Source organism: Lathamus discolor, chromosome Z, assembly GCF_037157495.1.
Source record: "Lathamus discolor isolate bLatDis1 chromosome Z, bLatDis1.hap1, whole genome shotgun sequence".
NCBI classification, from domain to species: Eukaryota; Metazoa; Chordata; class Aves; order Psittaciformes; family Psittacidae; genus Lathamus; species Lathamus discolor.
In genome coordinates this window covers 86,720,805-86,739,167 of record NC_088909.1, presented here as the reverse complement: position 1 = coordinate 86,739,167, position 18,363 = coordinate 86,720,805, and the positions used below count along the sequence as shown (strand labels likewise).

The following is an 18,363-nucleotide window of genomic DNA, read 5'->3' as shown; positions in this document are numbered from 1 at the left end:
AGTAGCAGATCACCACTTTCAAAGCGTGCCTGCAGATATACTCACTAATCTGCAATTCTGGCGCATGCATTGAGTATGCTTCCAACCTGCAGGAATACCCATCAGTCATAAAAGAGAAGCCACTTTTCTGCAATGCCCAAGTAGGCACCAGCTGTTGGCAGCAAAGAGTCTTCCGCAGGAGTTTGTCCTGCAGTGCAGGACACGTGAAGGCGCCCACACCAGCGTCACACATGCTGCTGGGGGGACAGCTACAATCACCACCCTCCTCTTGCAGCGAAGGCCAGTGGTGATTAAGAACTTGCTTGTTTTGATACACATTTCCTACTTGTTCAACATGCTCCGCCACAACCCAAATTCACAACATGTGCCATTATCACAAGAAGTGAAAAACACCACGGGAAAAACTGAGCCACGCCTTGGATTTTGGTTAAGGCAAGCGTCAGCGTAGGCTTGTACTGAAAACACCACCACCTCCCTAACTTTGTTACTATAAACGCCATACCTTTTTCTTGTTTCCTCAGGATTATAACTGCACTAAAAAGTTCCTGCTCCAGAAATGCAACCCTTTATTTTTCTTATGTTAAAACATGAGTCAGTACAGGCACACAACGTGCCTGCGCTGACCTACCTGCACTCTAGTTCTTGTACCAGAAACACCGGAGTTAGAAAATAAAGATACACAACACAAATGTATTTGTTGCATAAGATTTATGTAGATAAGTAACAACACAGAATGGCTATAGAGAAAAACAAACAAGCAGCTGGCAACTCTAGTCTGGGACATGATCGGTTGTCTATTTTGGGGTATGTCCCCTTCCCCAGAAAACAAAACAGAACAACTTAAAAACACTCATAAAGGTACTTCTACAGTATCTTCATTTACAATCAGCTTTGCTTTTCAAATATAGTGTACATATACCAAAAAAAAAAGCAAATAGTAGAGAAGCTGCATGTTTCTGATTCGAGCTTTTCCATGATCCTCACTTGACTTTTTAAGTGACTGCAGGTGGAGCCTTGCTCTCTCCTTGTAATGGCATTACCATGGGCTATCTGTGAAAGGGTAGAAGATTGTAGTAAGGGAACTAAGCTCTTAATACTTCTGGGTTTAATTTTTTACCCTTCTTCGTACTGTTTTTGTCTTTAAGGACAGAAAGTGTATGTGATTTGTATTTCTGCAAAACTATCCTGCATTACTTAAGATTCTTCTACAACACCTATAATATATGTGATTTAGTTGCAAGGAAGTTACCCAAATATAGTTACTCCCTGCTGCAACATAGCTTAGGCACAACCATCTGCCATGAAGCAATGACAGGCAGCTTGAGGAGTTCAAAGAATAACAATGGACCAGATGAACTAGGTATGATTGTTTTTCCCCATGGGAACTAAACTACTAAAAATATTTTTTTCATGTTAGTACATATTCAAAGTTAAAACCAGACAGTGGTCAAATAAATATCCTTTAATAAAGGAAAAAGGAATAATTTTAAAGCACCAAAATTGTGAGTATGATGTTACATCGCATGTACAAGAAGGTGAGTACAGGTTTACATTTCTGAGTCATGATAATAGAAAACATGAAATACACAGCAATAAACTTGCACTGCAGAAAAGCTGCACTAAAGAAAAAAGACCAAAAAGCAGACAGTTAAAACTTTTTTTGTTTGTTTTTAGGTATTGATAGAAATGCTTGTTTAGTTTTTTACCTTTTTTTAAAACATACTTGTTGCTTAATACTTTATAACATTGAGCAGTTTTAGGCATAGTAACTTTGCAGTCGTTTACAATAAAATATGCATTGAATATGTTCTTTTGAATATAATGGAGTTAAAGAACTTTCTTAAAGCCAAGCACAATGTGCTAGTAGTGTTTGAGTCTACTGATAATATTGCACAAAGCTAGTGAATGGCAAATTGGTTTTCTTTTGATTATTTCTTACATATTCAATAGGCTTAACAAAAAAATTAGTTTCATTAAACTTCACTGGCTTCATTCATGCAAGACAACCTGCAGCCATCTGTATTTCTTAAGCTTTCATCTTATGATGATGTATTTGTACATACTTAAGATTAAATTCAAAACATACAACAACCACAGTAACACACTGGGAGATGTTAAGCGAATATCCCCAACATTTTGTAATAAAAAATATGTTTCTAAATCTGAAAATCAAGCCAGTCTATGGCAAACCTAAGTATCAAATAGGTGACAGTCTCTGGAATAAAATCTCTGCAGAGTTTGGACTATCCTCAGCAAAACAGCCATCATCCTTTTCACTTGTTCCAAGTGGACACACTACTGGTTAACAGCCTTGGGTATCAGCTTTCGATAATACTCTAGATTAACACTGGAAACTCAGCAGAGTAAAATCCATTGCCTGGTCATTTTCCATATTAGAGGTACATCAGAGCATTCACATTTGAGAATGGAAAGATGACCTTTTCTGTCAAACTCTGAAGCTGTGGGCCACAGAATATAGAAGATCTGAATCACAATAAAAATACGTAAATGTCAGGTTGCAGATTCACCACAGTCAGAGCTGTGAGTTTTGGATTAATAGTCAAACTGAACAGGAAGTGCAAAGAACCGTATATACAACAGCCCCTCCCCAAAATATACTGGCATGCCCACCCACCCTTGACCCTCCTAAAAATTCTAATTTTACGTATTTATGTAGTAGGCATATTAGCAATTAAATATAAATTCATTCTGTAGGAAAAGTTTAAATTACAGTATATTTATAGGTTAAAAATAGCCATTGCTGTACTTTTTACAGCACTGCTAGCAGTACATCAATGTGCTTATTACACCAAAGAGCAATTTGCAGTCAAGTTGAGGATGACCTACTGCCTGTCAGCTCCAGTAGCACTGAAATCATGCAATGCGCTCTCCCAGTAAGGTGCTTCTGTTTATTCCTTTTCTTTGCAAGAAGCTTCGTGTGTTCTTAACATGAATTCTGTCGTGCTAAACATAACATATTATCCATGCTTATGGAATAATTACCAGAAATATATCTAGGTAATCTAATTGCATAAGCATTGCAAAGAAAATATCTGGTTACACACGTGAGCAAACTTGATTTACAAATTACACTCTTGAAATTCAGTGCAACAAACGGAATAAAGGTAACATTAACCAACAGAAGTTTCTGTCTCCTCAGTAAGTTGCATCTCCAATAATGCACCTGTCATTAATATTAAACATTACAGAATATAGTGCTTATACTCAAAATGATTCTTTACAAATAATGTGAAGTATGTTGAATTCTATCCCCAATGCAGCCACAAAAAAACACAGTATATAATTATACTAATTGGTTTTACAGGTGTCTGGTGTAGGATTCAGACCCTCAGACTTAAAATAAAAAACAACAGAACAAACAAACAAACAAAAAAAACCCCAAAATTCAGAAGTGACATTTACAAAAAATCCCCAAACCTTCATCTACCCTAGATAGGTAACTTAGCTAATATATGAAAGCATAGTAAAGTGAAGAAAATAAGACTATTGGTCACTTGTAAAGGATCTGGAATCTCTGTGAATCAGAGCATCAAATTCATGTTGATGCAGATTCCATTTCTGATCGAAGACTATTGCTGTTTACCTTGTATTTTGGTTATTTTAGTAGAAATTGAATACTTTGTTTCTTGTTCCCACTCATAGATGATTTTTCAGTCCTACTATAAGCATTTATATAATAAACATTTTTTACCTTGCTGGATCGGTTACACTATAATAGAATAGTTTTAATTTGAACAGAGAAAGAAGTGTCTAAAAATGGAAAAAGCCTGAACGCTGACAAACTGCTGAAGTGACTAGCAACAGATCAATGCAGCCACAATAATAAAGTCGAGCCACAAATGCAAATTACCAGTAATAGACAGAAAGGTCTTTTTATGGAGGCTCTCTTTCCTTTGCATAAGTTTGTTTTTAATGTAGTGATGCTTTCTAAGGTTTCTCAAGGACCAACACAGCTTTTCTCAGCTATGGGAAAACCAATCTCAATGCAGGACTGTCAATAGTTTCCATGAGTTTCTTGTGAATATTCTTAAATTTCCCCATTTGCTGCTGTAGCCATTCCACCACAAAATTTCATATTACAGAAGATGGGAAGTTTTATAGATAATATTCACAGTTTTTATATCAAAGTGGAGAATTTTGTGGAATTGTGACATCTAGTGACTCGTGGAGGATTAAAATTCAGGTTTGGTTTGGGTTTTTTTAGCAGTATGTGGAAAAAAATCATTTACTTTCCACACTGAAGATGTCAGTTTTCAACTGATATAAACTGCTATGCTTAGCATAACAACTACTTTCTGTGTGCGTATAAAATACACGTTCTTATAAGAACTCTATATACTAAGCTATTACAGGAATCTAAGATTTCAGCTAAATATAAAACATATTAAGGACAGTTATTCTTTTCAATCATGCACACATTTTTCAAGGCAAAGATGACAGATCACATGGCAAACAAATCTGAAAATTGTGGTACAGTACAGCATGGAGCTAATCATATAAATCACAACACAGTGTTAAACTGCAGACACAAATGTTGTGCAAGAGGACCACTGCACCTATACTTTAAAATGACACTATTTTCCCTCCCCTCAGCATTTTGCTAGTGTCCCGTATGTGTAGCCTAAGGAAAAAAACTGAAGCCTGGAAGACAGGAAAAAAATGGACATTAAAGTTGCTCTATCAAGACTGTTAATGTAGCACTGACTTTCAGATGACCCATATAATCTGAATTACAGTTCTGCATCGTAGTTCTGCTTTGTGCTACAGCCAGATTATTTATTACCTTGGTTTTAATGTGTGGTGTGACTTGAGCAGAAACACCACAGCTTACAGTAGAGGCAATGCCAAATGATTATGATGAACTTTGAAAGTGCTGTTATTGCTACACGAACAGAGTATTAGACAGCCTGGAACCATGCCACGTAACTCGGGGTTCAGAGCAGTTTAAGAAAAATAAATCATGTAGGTTTAGGTCCTTGGAAAGCCAGTATCATCTGCTTCATAGAGCTGATCTCAGTACAGAGAAATACAGACCTGATGACTAATACAGCAAAATCCATACGACTCTACAGAACACTGCTCACAGGTGCTTTTAAAATGAACGTTCTCTAACTTCATAAATAAGGCAACAACGTTAAGTAAATGCCTGTGAGAGCAAGGGTAAAGTGACATCCTTTCAAGATGCCTGTCAGAGCTTCAATTTCAGGAGAGCCACAGCAAAAAAACTGAAGGGTCCAAGAGCTAAGGTACCTTTAGGTTACACAGCCTATTGCTAAGGTAAGCTCTCCTGTTTCTCTTTATATAAACTAAATGGCAAGACATGAAATCTTCTATTATTAACACAGTACATGTTCCATTTACATGACAGCAGCAATACGTAACTCCACTTGAAAAAACCCAAATCTGCATAATAGTGTGTCTGCCACAAGAGGAACAGTGAATGGACCGCACTACACAAAGGACAGGTACTGTGTATTTCTCAAACACAGGGTATGTCATGGTAGTAAAAATAAAATGCTACAGAAAATTCAGTTTTCTTAAAATTGTAATGGATTGACCATCACACGGAGTTTATAGATGGTACAAGGTTATTTGTATCTCTGTACTGACCTACCTCTTAGTACTGTGATAGTGTAAGAACAGCTGCCTGCAGCCATTAGTCACAAAATTTAGGAATACTTCCAAGCATTCACCACAGACAAAGTTGTAATTCTTGTTAAAAAAAAAAAAAAAAGAAAAAAGGGAACTTTTTTTTCTTCAGCCCATAAGCCTTTGGGTATGGAATGCAAACATTTTTGAAGCTACTAAAGGGAATAATGAAAATAGCAAGAGAAGCGTGATTTTCACAACTGAATCATCAGTATAAGTGCTTTGATCTTTTTTAAAGAAGGCTGCTTAGACTAATCAAAAACCATTTTAAAGCAAAAAAGAAAAATAATTTTAAGTATCAAATTACAAAATACTGCTTCTTATAACAAATGATAAAACAACCTTGATTCAGCATAGCTAAATATTATTATTAAAAAAAAGCAAGAAGATGTCACTTTAGAAAGGTGTCAGACCACAAATGAACTTCTAAAAAGGTGCTGCAATGTCTTGCTAAATGTACCATGTTGGAAATAAACACATGCTTGAATATGTACTGAATTCAACTCTTGTTCCATATTGTGCTGTGTCACTTGTTACTTTTCACACTGACATACACTTCAAACTAAGAAGAAAAAAAGTTTTAAGTTGTGTGTTAATGAATTTCAGCTACTGTAGTGCAACTAGGAATTCTGCTCCTTCTGGAACATCACACTGCTACACCTTCTCTGCAAGGAGATATTTAGTTGGATTTCAAGGCAGATGACATATTTAGTGCAGTGAAGGGAACATTTTATAGCTAGTTTGATGTCTTGGCTGAATCCCGAAGTTACTCTAACAGCAAGTGAGTATGTTCTCATATATACTCAATATGCTCCCCTCACTTAACTGGCCACATATTACTTACGCAAATACAAAATGTGCTTAAGAATTGGGCATTCCTGATCCTATAAAATGCACATCTAAACAACTGAGCCTTCTGTCCAAACCAGAATTTTTTGAATTAAAAAAAAAACCCAAAACCACCAAAAACCAAACCGACCAACCAAAAAAAAAAAAACCAACACCAACCAAACAAACAAAAAGTAGTGACTCAAAAATTAACATTTCAGGCTATTTTTTCCATATACTGAATTGTTTGCCAAAGAAAGCCTCCTGTGGAACTGATGGTTGTAACTGCTGGCTCTGAATTTTCCAAAATTATGAGGAAAAGTAATCTTCAGTGGGGGTTTCTCCTCTCAGGTCAGTAGCTGTGAATCACCTGTTTGGGGAAAAAAGAAAAAGGAACATCTGAAAAGCTAAATGGCTGTACAAACACTATCTGATCAAAGTATCAGGCAATTCCAACACGCAATACTAAGCAGTGTCTTCAAAAGCCTTGACTCTCTTTGCTCCCAGGGTAATGACACACCTAACTTCGGAGCCAGAACACACAGAGTATGACCAGGTCTTTTTTTGCCTTCTGTATTATTGGCCGTGAATGCAGATTAAGAGTTTTAAGAGGCCCAAAATACTGCATTAGAAGACTGCGGAGAACAAAACCTCACTGCTTCTCCATTACTTTGTCTGTCACTCCCAGAAGCCCAGGTTTCACATTGCTTACAGTGCCCTTTAATGTACTATAGTTATTTATGTGTACCATTATGTACACACACACAGATAGGCTTGGGATTCTTTCTGGTATCTTCCAACATCCAGTGATCTTCCAATTTTTCATACAGAAGGTACTGCATCTGTATACTGCTTGTTCAGCTGTACTTCCAATACACAGAATGCGTCAACATTTTTGTGCATGGTTTAGAGTCCCCATAAGGAAGGAACTGCTCTCAAAAACAAATTACTCATAAAATTATGTAGACGTTAACTCATAAATATAATACAAGAGATGACTACACTTCCTGCTGGAATCAGCTACTATTAGTTTGTCTTCAAAGTTAAATAATTAATGAAACCGCTTCAGCAGGCACTGTTCATACTCCTTGCACATATATCGAGACACTTTTTGGCACCTGATAAACATTAGATCAGATTTAGCCTTCATTACTAAGGCAAATAATTGCATTACATTTAGCCTATAAAGATGTACATGTATTAAATATAGTCTGTAACATACCAATACACTTTTGTATGACTTTTCAACCTAAAATCTCTATGCAACTAATTTCTGGATATGCAGAGCTTACAGTTAAAAACCAGTAAGTCAGTCTTAAAGCTTGGTATTAAATGGGTGACCTTATAGAAAAAATACTATTCTGCAACTTCTACAACACACTTTCATTAGATTTTACTCTTGTGTAATAAATTCTGGGTAACCAGTCTGTATGTTCAAGCAAGCACATTCATCTATGTGAAAAGTCTTTACTCATCTGAATTTCCCGAGGGCTTTGTCTCAATCTCAGTTCTCACAGATTATTTCACTTGCTTCCACAGCAGGGGGCTATTTTCCTTTTCTGAGTGTTAGCTATTTTGTATGACCATTTTTCAATCACAATCTGTACTATCTGTGAAATAGTCTCATCTCATGAAAACAGGACTGTTTCCATAATAAAATACAACACCGTTAAGAGAAAGCAGGTCCCAGATGTGAGTAGAACTCCAAGGGGCATGTGACTGTGAGCTGCTTCTATGGGGCTGCAAAGGATAGCAGATGAATACATCTATTTATATTGTAAGACTTCTAAGAGGACATACTTCCAATGGAAAATGTTAGGGATGCCCACCCCGTTAATGAGATTTTGAACATTTCAAGTCATTCTTGGAAAAATCTCTCTCCCTCCTTTTTTTTTTTTTAAGAGACCCATGGTATGGAAGAGTATTCTTGCTAAACAATGCAACAAGATCCAAAGAATAACTTAGATTTAATAAAATCATTAAGTCAAATCACAAAGTTTAAATTTTCTCAGTTATCTAGTAAATGAATAGAGAATAATTGCACTGAGAAAGCCAAATCAGTTCCAAGGCATGTCTTCTTTTATAGCTGTCACTTGATTTCTGAAGGTAGTGGGAGTTCACAGTATGCAAGTGAAGAAAAAAGTGACATCCAATCAAAACTATTTTTACTTTGATTTTTAGCAAGAGTTAAGTGTACCTCTGCTCCTGGATTTTCAACTACAAAAAGCAGCAGTACATTTGGTATGGAAAAGAACTGCCATGCCATAATTAAACAGTTGTAAATCATTAGTGTGGCCAGTTCATGAGGAAATAAAGGCAACATTGATTCTCCTTTTAAAAAAACTTTTAAGTAGTATTATTTGAAAATTATTTGAAAATAGCATACCAATAGAACAATTTGAGACATGGTATTTCATAATCACAGTGACATTCAGCAGAGGATGTGCTAAGTCACTTTCACTTTTTAAACAGCTGCAGCACTTTATCAATACTCACTCTCCAGCTATGGTAATAAGTAACCAGGGAAGAACATCCAAAAAGGTTATCTTTTTCCTACTGGTAGCTGTGTTGCACGGATTATAAATATTTGTCTTCCATACTGTTGAAATAGCCTTGGATTTCTGAAAATATTTTAAAATTCTTTGCTGATTTTCATATCTTTTCTACAAATTTTAAGTCTAGTGGAAGCTTTCATTAAGACTTAAGTTCATCTACATGCCAGTAGCAGAAAAGAACCATTGCAGAACAACAGTGGTGTACACTGTTGTAGTAATCAAGAATCTGTTCATGCTACTGATGAAGCCGTAATTTTGAAGACAATCTTTTGCTAATTTCTGATTTGTTCTGAAATCATTAATTTCATCTGCTGAAGTCTACTATGTGTACTTTCAAGCACTGTAGCTTCGTATAGTGCAAGTTCATTTGTACGAGTAGCAGAAGTGTAGATAATTTTTATAATTTTTGTTTATAGTCTGGAAATTCAATTAAGTTAGACAGCTTACAGACTGAAACCAAGGTATCAAAGAGTCAGTCACACAGGGTAACCAAAAAGATCCCAAGGTGTTCAACAGTCAAATCTAATTACTCTTCACTAAAAGCTATTCAGTCTGAAGTGATAAACAGGCTAATTTTTTACAAGGTCAGAAGTACTTAGAAAATAAGTACAAGGTCTGTCCAAGAGTGATTGTGCTGCTTTTTTACTTTTAAAAGCTTTTTGGTAAGATGCAAACAGTCCCTTTACATTTACTAAATAAAATAGAGCTTTTCCTAGGACTAGTCCTGTCAATATTCAGCAAAAGTATTCAAATAAGAAAAGGATAAGATGTTGCCTAAAAAAATTTTTCCTCCTATAAACCTTAAATTCTTTGAAAAGTCAGTGATACTAAATTCGTATGTGCATATTTTACCACGTTTGACGTCAGACAGTTTAGTCACATTCATACTAAGTCTCCTATAATGAAGAACCTGAGGCTTAGCCTGTATTGTTATACAAAACATGAAGAAGTATTTTTTTTAAAGGTAGATTATTTACAGGTTAATTTTCCCAGTCTGTGCAAGGCAAACTCTCCTCTTCATCCTCTGATTCAGGTGATGCTTCCTTAATCCGTCGCAATGCTTCATGGATGCTCCTTGTCAGGGGGTCAGTATCAGGCAGAATTGTAAAGGACTCTCTTAAAACATCTTTCTGCACTTTCTTCAGTTTCACCCCTTTCCTGATTTGTGCCAAGATGTTATTGCTATCATCTTCATCAGGAAAAGGCGGGAGACTTCTTTGCTCAACCTTTCTTAAGTGAAAGCTGCCACGTTTCAAGGAAGCCAGCACTTCATCCATCGGGGAACTCACTGCAGTAAATCAAAAGACCTTCAGTATTATTTTTATTAAATTTTATCAGTCTTCATTTATATTTCCTGCGGACCAAAACGTAGTACTACTAATGTTACAGTCCCATACTGTGAGTATAATGGTAGCTCCAATATTGCTTTAGCCTCCAAGTCTATCTTCCCTATTACAAGGTCAAAACTGGTTTATATGGACAATTACCATTTCTGAAACCACTTAACTTCCTATGAGGGAGTTCGTAAAACCTTTTGAGAAAGATGGCTTTCCTGTTTGCAGGTAAGACAATCAAAACAGCTGCAATGAATCCAACACAGTCAAAATGCTTATCAGATTAGCCTTCTTCACTTTGAAACAGGTAATGAGTACATATCCTAAGTATTGGACTGTGCAATCCATTCTCAGTACTTGCATTTTGTGGTGGATTTTACCTACCGTATGACAATTACTACATGTCAGTGAGGGAAGCAGCAGTACAGTATACTGCAACAGCATGCACTTCCTGCTCCTCTGGAGTCATGTACGAATTAGCACACAGTCACAGCATTCCTATGTGTTTTTCCTATATGCCTTCCTTTATAATTAATGAAAACAGAGTTAATACTTTATCCCAAATCTTTCCTTTATCACCAACTTGAAAACAGTTCTTTGCAGAAATAAAAATCTTTGAAAGAGCTTTGAAAGAGCTCTGGCTCTTTGAGAAGCTACAAGTAGGTAAGATCTCTACCCAAGAAAATGCACTACAGTAAATTACCAGCAGTCTGAAATGCTCACATACACTGCCACAGACCAATCAGTAAACGAGTATCCATCCCCAGTTCTTTTTTGTACATCTTGGAACACATTTTTTTTTAACCTATCTTGCATTTATGAGTGAGCTTTGTCCATCAGACTAATGGCCAGCACAGTTGGAATAGACACAAGGAAAAGAGAAATAAAAGAAAACAGGATTGCACATTTGAAGGAAGAAGGAAGGACTGTAGAACAATCATCTGTTGTACAGAAACAAATTTCTGAAACCACTTACAGACTTGGAACATCTTGGGGAACACAGAGCAGCAGGTACAGTGCTGCTGCCGACATTAACAATACTCTTGAGAGGATATAATTTGATTTTATATTTGTCATTTTATGATGTATATCAAACCGCAGACACAATACATGCTTTATATAAAATTGCAAGACAAAATGGATATCAGAAAAATAAACAATAGGATTATTGAAAAAGAAAAATGGAGCGCAGCAGCATCAAAATCGATAATGAACTCAAGACACTGCCTGTTACCTGCAAAATTCATAAGAGCTTAAGAATTCTGTAACTATGCAGTTGCTTCAAGGATTTTCAGTCATTTAAGGACAATTCTAGGGGAAACACCCTCATTTCTGTCTGAATGAAGACAGTTCTAATTTTGATTTTATCTGGATGAGGGAAAATGTCAGTGAAGGGATGCTTTCTGTAGATGTAATTGATAGAGCCAGGTAGAATTTTTAGTAAAATGTTATTGCAGCCATATTACTGCAGCGTGAACCAAGGCTCACTCTCAGTGACTTCCAGTAAAATAGTTTGGCTGAGCATTTCTGAAAATCCAATCTCTGATTTTCAATTAAAAACTTTGCTCCAATATGGCATGTTTCACCACAACACCAGGATTATTTTGTTCAAATGTGGCTGCCATTCTCCCCATTTTATATATGGGGTAAAGGATAAACTGTTAAAAACAAGTAGCACCCCCTTAGGTGAAGCATATAGTATTTGTAGAGCTGGCTGTAAGCTAGATAGGAAAGGATTCTTTTAGACAATGTTTAGCTCCGTTTTCTAGCTAGATTTGTAGAGCTGGCTGTAAGCTAGATAGGAAAGGATTCTTTTAGACAATGTTTAGCTCCGTTTTCTAGCTAGTCTAACATGGTATATTGTAAAGTCAGTTTCACAAGTGTGTTCCGTCTAACTAAACAAGTATACAGCACTCTGTCCTAAAAGTCCTATCATTTGTTTCAGTTGCCAACATCTGTCCACTAAAAAGGATCTAACAACTTTCCCATTAATACCTATCAATAAATCACAGTATACACTTTTCTACAAAGCAATTCAAAAACAGAACTGATGTGCATTACAATTAAATATACAGAAATGTAACATTACCTCTTCTCCTCTGTAAACCTTCTAGATCACCAGTCTTCTTAAGCTTCTTCTTGGCACTGACTAGCTGACTGCTGTCAAACAGATATGCTGGTGGGACACCAGAAGAGTGCTGGACTCCCTTCTCCTCACTCTGACGTTTAACAAAGCTGTCACTTTTCTCTAAGGGTTTTGCAGTAGCATCTTCCTTGGAGGGCAAAGGTGGAGGCGGAGGTGGTGGTGGAGGCAAAGGGGGTGGAAGTGGTACTACAGTAACAATCTCTGGTTCAACCTCATTACTGGTGAGTGGAGAAATACTAACAGGAGGCAGTTCAGAGTTAAGACCGTCAGGAAGTAATGGGATATCTCGAAGTTGTTCTAAGCTTGTGAATTCTTGCACTTGCAATGGCCGAACTACATTTTCTGATTCCACCTCTTCACTTTTCTCTTGGATTTGTATGGCTGCTGGCAAAGATTGAGGCTGATCAACACAGGATGCTGAGCTGGCCGCACATTTTCTTCTTGCATGAGCTAGCCGTAGTCTGGTTGATTTAAGTATTACTTGCCCAGGGTACCGCTAAAGTGGGTAAGTTATTGACAGTTAGAGAAGCATGCAACTAATATGCAAGTACTATTCTAGATTCTAAGTACCTGTTGTTGTGGTTTGCCTTTCTGACAAGTAGAATTCATCTGCTACTTTCACACACTTTACTCTTGATGTAAAAACTAAGCAAATATATCCTCATCTTTATGCAAAAATGATCCATTTTCTTAATTTTTATTCTTGGTTAAGCCACAAATTTACAAGACTCGTCTAGGATACACATGGGCTAGAATTAGGATTTCATGAAGAACCAGAATGTACATTCAAAACCATTTTTTCTGAAAACTAAAATTAAAATCCCCCTTGCTTTCCTTTTCTAAAACTGACCAACGGCTCCCTCTGCAACAAAGTCCTCTCTCTGACCCAATACACTGGCCTTAGATATGAAGCATACTGCCTAAAAATTTGTTTCTTGAAAACATCAAACATGTGGAGACTTTACAAAGTATTTTAAGAACTAAACTGCTGTCTCGCTAGCTGTTCTTTCATATTAGATTCATCCAGAGCCACTTCTATGCAAAAATTTAAGATGCTTCTGAAAGACAGTTCCAATACCTTTCACAAACAATGGTGGTAGGCCTATCGCAATAGAGATCATAACAATATAAATATGCTTATACATTAAGTCAACTCATTAACAGCTGCTCTAATTTACAGAAGCTATGCAATTCAAAAGCCTTGCAAACAATAAGGATACAAAAAACATACTGCTGAGCAAAGTACTTCTAAGTACCTGAGTTTTTTTTAATGTATTCAGCAAAACAAAAAAAAAGGCTTCACCAATTAATACAATCTCTATTTTATTGCACTTTAATCCCTTTTCTTATTCATTCCCCTTCATTCTACCTTCTACTCATTTTCTGATACTTCCATTATAGTAGGAAGGGGCAAGCACTGGCAGGTATTCTAGTGATCAGTGGTAGTGGGAAATACATTTAGGTTATACTTCTTTTAGGAAAGTTTCCGAAGTGTCTTGTTGCAAGACGTAGATACTCGTTACCACCAATGCCACATTTTCTTGTAAATATGAATCAAACAGTTAAATGCACAATTACGTAGTTTAGTCCTGGAATGAGTGGAGTAAGTAAGGAGCTTGTGGAAAAGCACACTCTTCTTCTATTACCTGTTTAAACGTGCGAAGTCTGTCCAGTGTTTTCTGTCGTTCTTGACTAACCCAGGAGCTCTTTCTTTCCTCTTCATCTTGTAACTGATCTCGCTTCTGAGGAAATACATGGAAAACATGTAAATATTACATCCAATGCTACATTTATCATCACCAAAAAATGAATTAAAATAACTCTTCTACTAATTATTAATAACTACCTAACAATCTACTTCTCAAATAAACATATTTTCTGAACTTCAAAACTTGACCTTTGTCTTCCCCTTACAAAATATTATGCATTTCATGTTTCCTAACTTCAAAAACATGAAAAGTTCTGTAAAGAAAAATTCCATCTGGAACTGGAACACTTGAAGGTTTGTTACCTTGAAAGATGAGAAATAACTAGAGATGTGGCAGAATATTATACTGAAAAAAGACTGCTTAGATTAAAAATGGTATAAATTAGCCAGACAAGAAACTAATATCCATTTTCTCTCATTTCAAGAACAAAATGACAGCCCAAAGCGCAAGGTTGCCCTTTTATGTTAAGATATCATATTAGGATTTTCACAGTGCAAGAAATCACAGAACTCACTGACACAGTTTTGAATACGATATTGAGGAAATTAAGTAAATATTTTCATTAGAATTTATAACAGTAAACAAAAAATTTGTATTTAATTAACTTCAACTGTCATTATTTAATCCAGCTTCATTTTTCTGTAATCTTGCTTCAACAAACTGTGGAAGCTCTTCCTTGCAATTTTTCCTTTCTAACACGGTTATTTCTTATTTAGGGATATTACCTCAGTGAAAACACACATTTGGATCTATCTCCTTTAACTAGTTATGCATTTTCACACAACTTCAGCAAAGTTTCTAAATCTTTGAAACATAATACTGCTCTTAAGTCACATTTATTGAAAGTGACTGCTAGCTGTCAAATGGCAAAAGTCACTGTATTTAAGTTCAGAAGTTACCAGGAAAAGTGATAGAACAGGTGACTATACAGAATAAACCTTAAGCAGAAACAGCAGCTTAAATTCTTAAATTACTCAAAGTATTTAATATAACTTTTAAAAGCTAATTTTTATCATCATAATTAAAAAATCTGATCGCTTTTGCCTTTTATTGTCATTAAGTCAACACAAAAGTAATGTCTGCCTGCCTGCCATTTTCAGAAGTCAGCTAGTGACCTGGCGTCCTTCATAAAAAGCCAACCCTGTGATTTGGAAGGAAGTAAATATAGATACATCAGAGAGAGGAAGAGGAGAATGTGTCTAAAAAGAGTAAGGATGGGAAACATGAAAAGGTGAAGAGGAATAGAAGTATATGGTGAGAAGAAAGTAACAGCAATGGGGCAGAGAAGTTGAAACAGGAGCATAAAGAAAAGACTGTACCAAGAAGAAAGGATAGTTCTATCAACACATTTCAATGTTCCACATGCAATCTGATCAAACTTTTCCTGAAGCAGTCTCAGACTCAAGGGGGTTGATTTGTTTGGGTTTTTTTGGGATTTGCTTGTTTGATTATGTTTGGTTTTGTTTATAAATAAGAATGCAACCTAACCCTAACAGTAATCACTTATATTGTGAACCTACCATTAAAAAACTTTCTTACTGCTTGGGTTCAATGTCATCCTGACAGTGCTATTATACTCCCGCTTACCAGCATAATATGATACAGAAATCCATGGTGCAAAGGTCAGGGACACACACTATCTTTTTAAAACAGCTATCACTGTGAGTACTCTCCTAATTAATGTATAATGAGGAACACAAGCTACTAACTAAATGCTAATCTCAACAGCAGAAAACTCAAACTTACTAGCTGAATAGTATGGTGCGTTTTGTATTCTTCCTCACTCTGGTGACGCTGCTGGATCTTTTCATTATGCTTTGCGATACAGATCTCCTGTAGAGACATAAAAGGTTATCTATAAAATATGAATTCCTAGTATTTACTGCATATAATATACTTACCAAATAGGCTTTGTAATTTTTATTTTTCTAATTCTTAGTGCTATCTCAAATGAGCTAATTTAAGCAAGCTAATTTAACTTACAATAAAACAAAAATATTATAACAAAAGCAAGCCAAACTCAAACCTATTACTTTTAACTGTCAAAAAAAACCCATACAAAAATAACAGCTGCTTGAAACTCTATTCTACAATACCAGTATAAAAGTAGCAACAAACACTGATTTGTCAAATACTTCCTAAAACCCTGTGTAACTCCATGTATTTGTATAAATGGATAATAACTAACTCTCAAACATACTACATATTCGTTTATGCAACGGGACAGATTCTCATTTACAAATGTCAGTTCATCTTTTGCATGTACAATCTGCAAGCACCAACACTAATAAAGTTGTCAAAATTTTATGCCTGCAAAACCAGGCTCACTAAGTTCACATCTGTAATATCAGGTTAAAAAAAACCCGAAAGTTATTTATTGCATTGCCTGCAAGTATGAACAGGTTAAAAAAAAAATCACAACAAAACAAAACAGGCCATGTTACAACAGATGACAAGAAACAGGATGACACTCAAACTTCAGGTAGATAATAAAAAGAAGTGAATAATGTGTCAGTTACAAAGAAGAGGAATGTAAATAGGAATCTGGAGTAGTGATAAAGACTCCAGAAACTTGAAAACTCAAAGAAGAATACTGAGGCCCAGTAAATTGGACAGTATGGGCAATGAGATTATGCCTAGTACAAACACCACACAGAAGAACAAAGTCAGATTGTCTAGTTAGAAATAGATCTCACAGGTGTGTAAGAGGAGACAGTGTTAAGGAAGCAGCCTGGAATGCAACTGCAGCTATAACACCAAAATGATGGAATTCCCAGGCATCACTCAGCTTGATTTGCTGAGTGAAACCAGATAATAGCATTCCCATTGAAAGCATGGCTTGGGGCAGCTGACAGAATTATTAGCTATGAAATAAGATACTACAGTAGTGGCAAAAAAGCGCAAAAGACAAAAAAACAAGGAGGGGAGAGTTGGGGAAAAATAAAAAATAAAAATCACATGTTGGACACTTGGAAATGCACTTTAAAGCTACATTCTCCTACAAGCAGACTATGGACATACTGAGATCACACAGATGGGTAGCCAGTGTTCCTGCATAGGGCAGAAATATTGTGCTGTCTTGCATGTTGTCCTGGGTTCAGCTGTTAAAGAGTTGTTTTTCTCCTTAGTAGCTGGTGCAGTGCTGTGTACTTGACTTTAGTCTGAGAACAATGCTGATAACACACCAATGTTTCAGTTGCTGCTAAGTAATGCTTTCAGTCTCATGCTCTGCCAATGCGGAGGGGCATGGGAAGCTGGGAGGGAGACGAGACAGGACAACTGACCCAAACTAGCCCAAGGGGTATTCCATACCACAGCATGTCATAACGTCGTAACTGTAGAGAGTTACCCAGAAGGCCCAGATCACTGCTCGGGTCAGGCTGGGCATTGGTCAGTGGGAGGTGAGCAATTGTATTGTGCATCACTTGTGTTAATTGGGGTTTTTTTCCCCTTTCCCTTTTTAGTTTTATATCTCTCCCCTTGTTACTTCCCTTATAATTATTATCATTATTATTAGTAGTAATAGTTTAATATTATACTTTAGTTACTGGACTGTTCTTATCTCAACCAGTGTGGTTTACATTCTTTCGATTCTCCTCCCCATCCTGCCAGGAGCTGGAGGGACAGGGAAGGGGTGAGCAAATAGCTGTGTGGTTCTGAATTACTGTCTGGGCTTAAACCATGACAGTTCCTGAACATTAAGACTGTTCATGTTGCTACCATATACAGGTAACAAAAAAGAGACTAAGTTTCTGTGGAAATACTGTCCTAGCTTGATCAGAGATGTATACATATAGATAAAACACTGTTGTGTTTTATATTTGTTTGTGGAATTTGGGTTTTTTTTATGACAAAAAGTGTTGACTTAATACAGCTAGAAAAGTTAATGCATTTCAAAGACACAGCAATAGCTTCAGAATATTATAAGAGAATCTGAAAGACTTTTCATAATACTACCACTGATTTACCTTTGTAATTTATTCCCTATTTATGTGCTAAGTTCAACTGTCTGCTAAAATAATGAGGAATATATGTCATGAGATATAAAAAAGGTATAAAATAATGAGAAAATATACATTAGGTTTGGTTTGGGAGTTTCTGACTCGTAAGTACTTGGGAGG

The 18,363-nt window shown here is 36.2% G+C and overlaps 1 protein-coding gene across 1 annotated transcript in view; it reads right to left on the bottom strand.

Annotated features, from left to right (window-relative positions):
• Positions 1 to 689: 689 nt before the first annotated feature.
• The window catches only part of JMY (junction mediating and regulatory protein, p53 cofactor), a 71,436-nt gene continuing 53,762 nt past the window's right edge, over positions 690 to 18,363 (bottom strand). The window contains exons 7-11 of the mRNA XM_065662213.1: positions 15,989 to 16,075; positions 14,180 to 14,275; positions 12,477 to 13,029; positions 10,031 to 10,341; positions 690 to 6,868 (exon numbers count right to left, since the gene is read on the bottom strand). Of these exons, the coding sequence (XP_065518285.1) occupies positions 10,034 to 10,341; positions 12,477 to 13,029; positions 14,180 to 14,275; positions 15,989 to 16,075 (1,044 nt within the window). The 3' untranslated portion in view covers positions 690 to 6,868; positions 10,031 to 10,033. The remainder of the gene's footprint in view (positions 6,869 to 10,030; positions 10,342 to 12,476; positions 13,030 to 14,179; positions 14,276 to 15,988; positions 16,076 to 18,363) is intronic.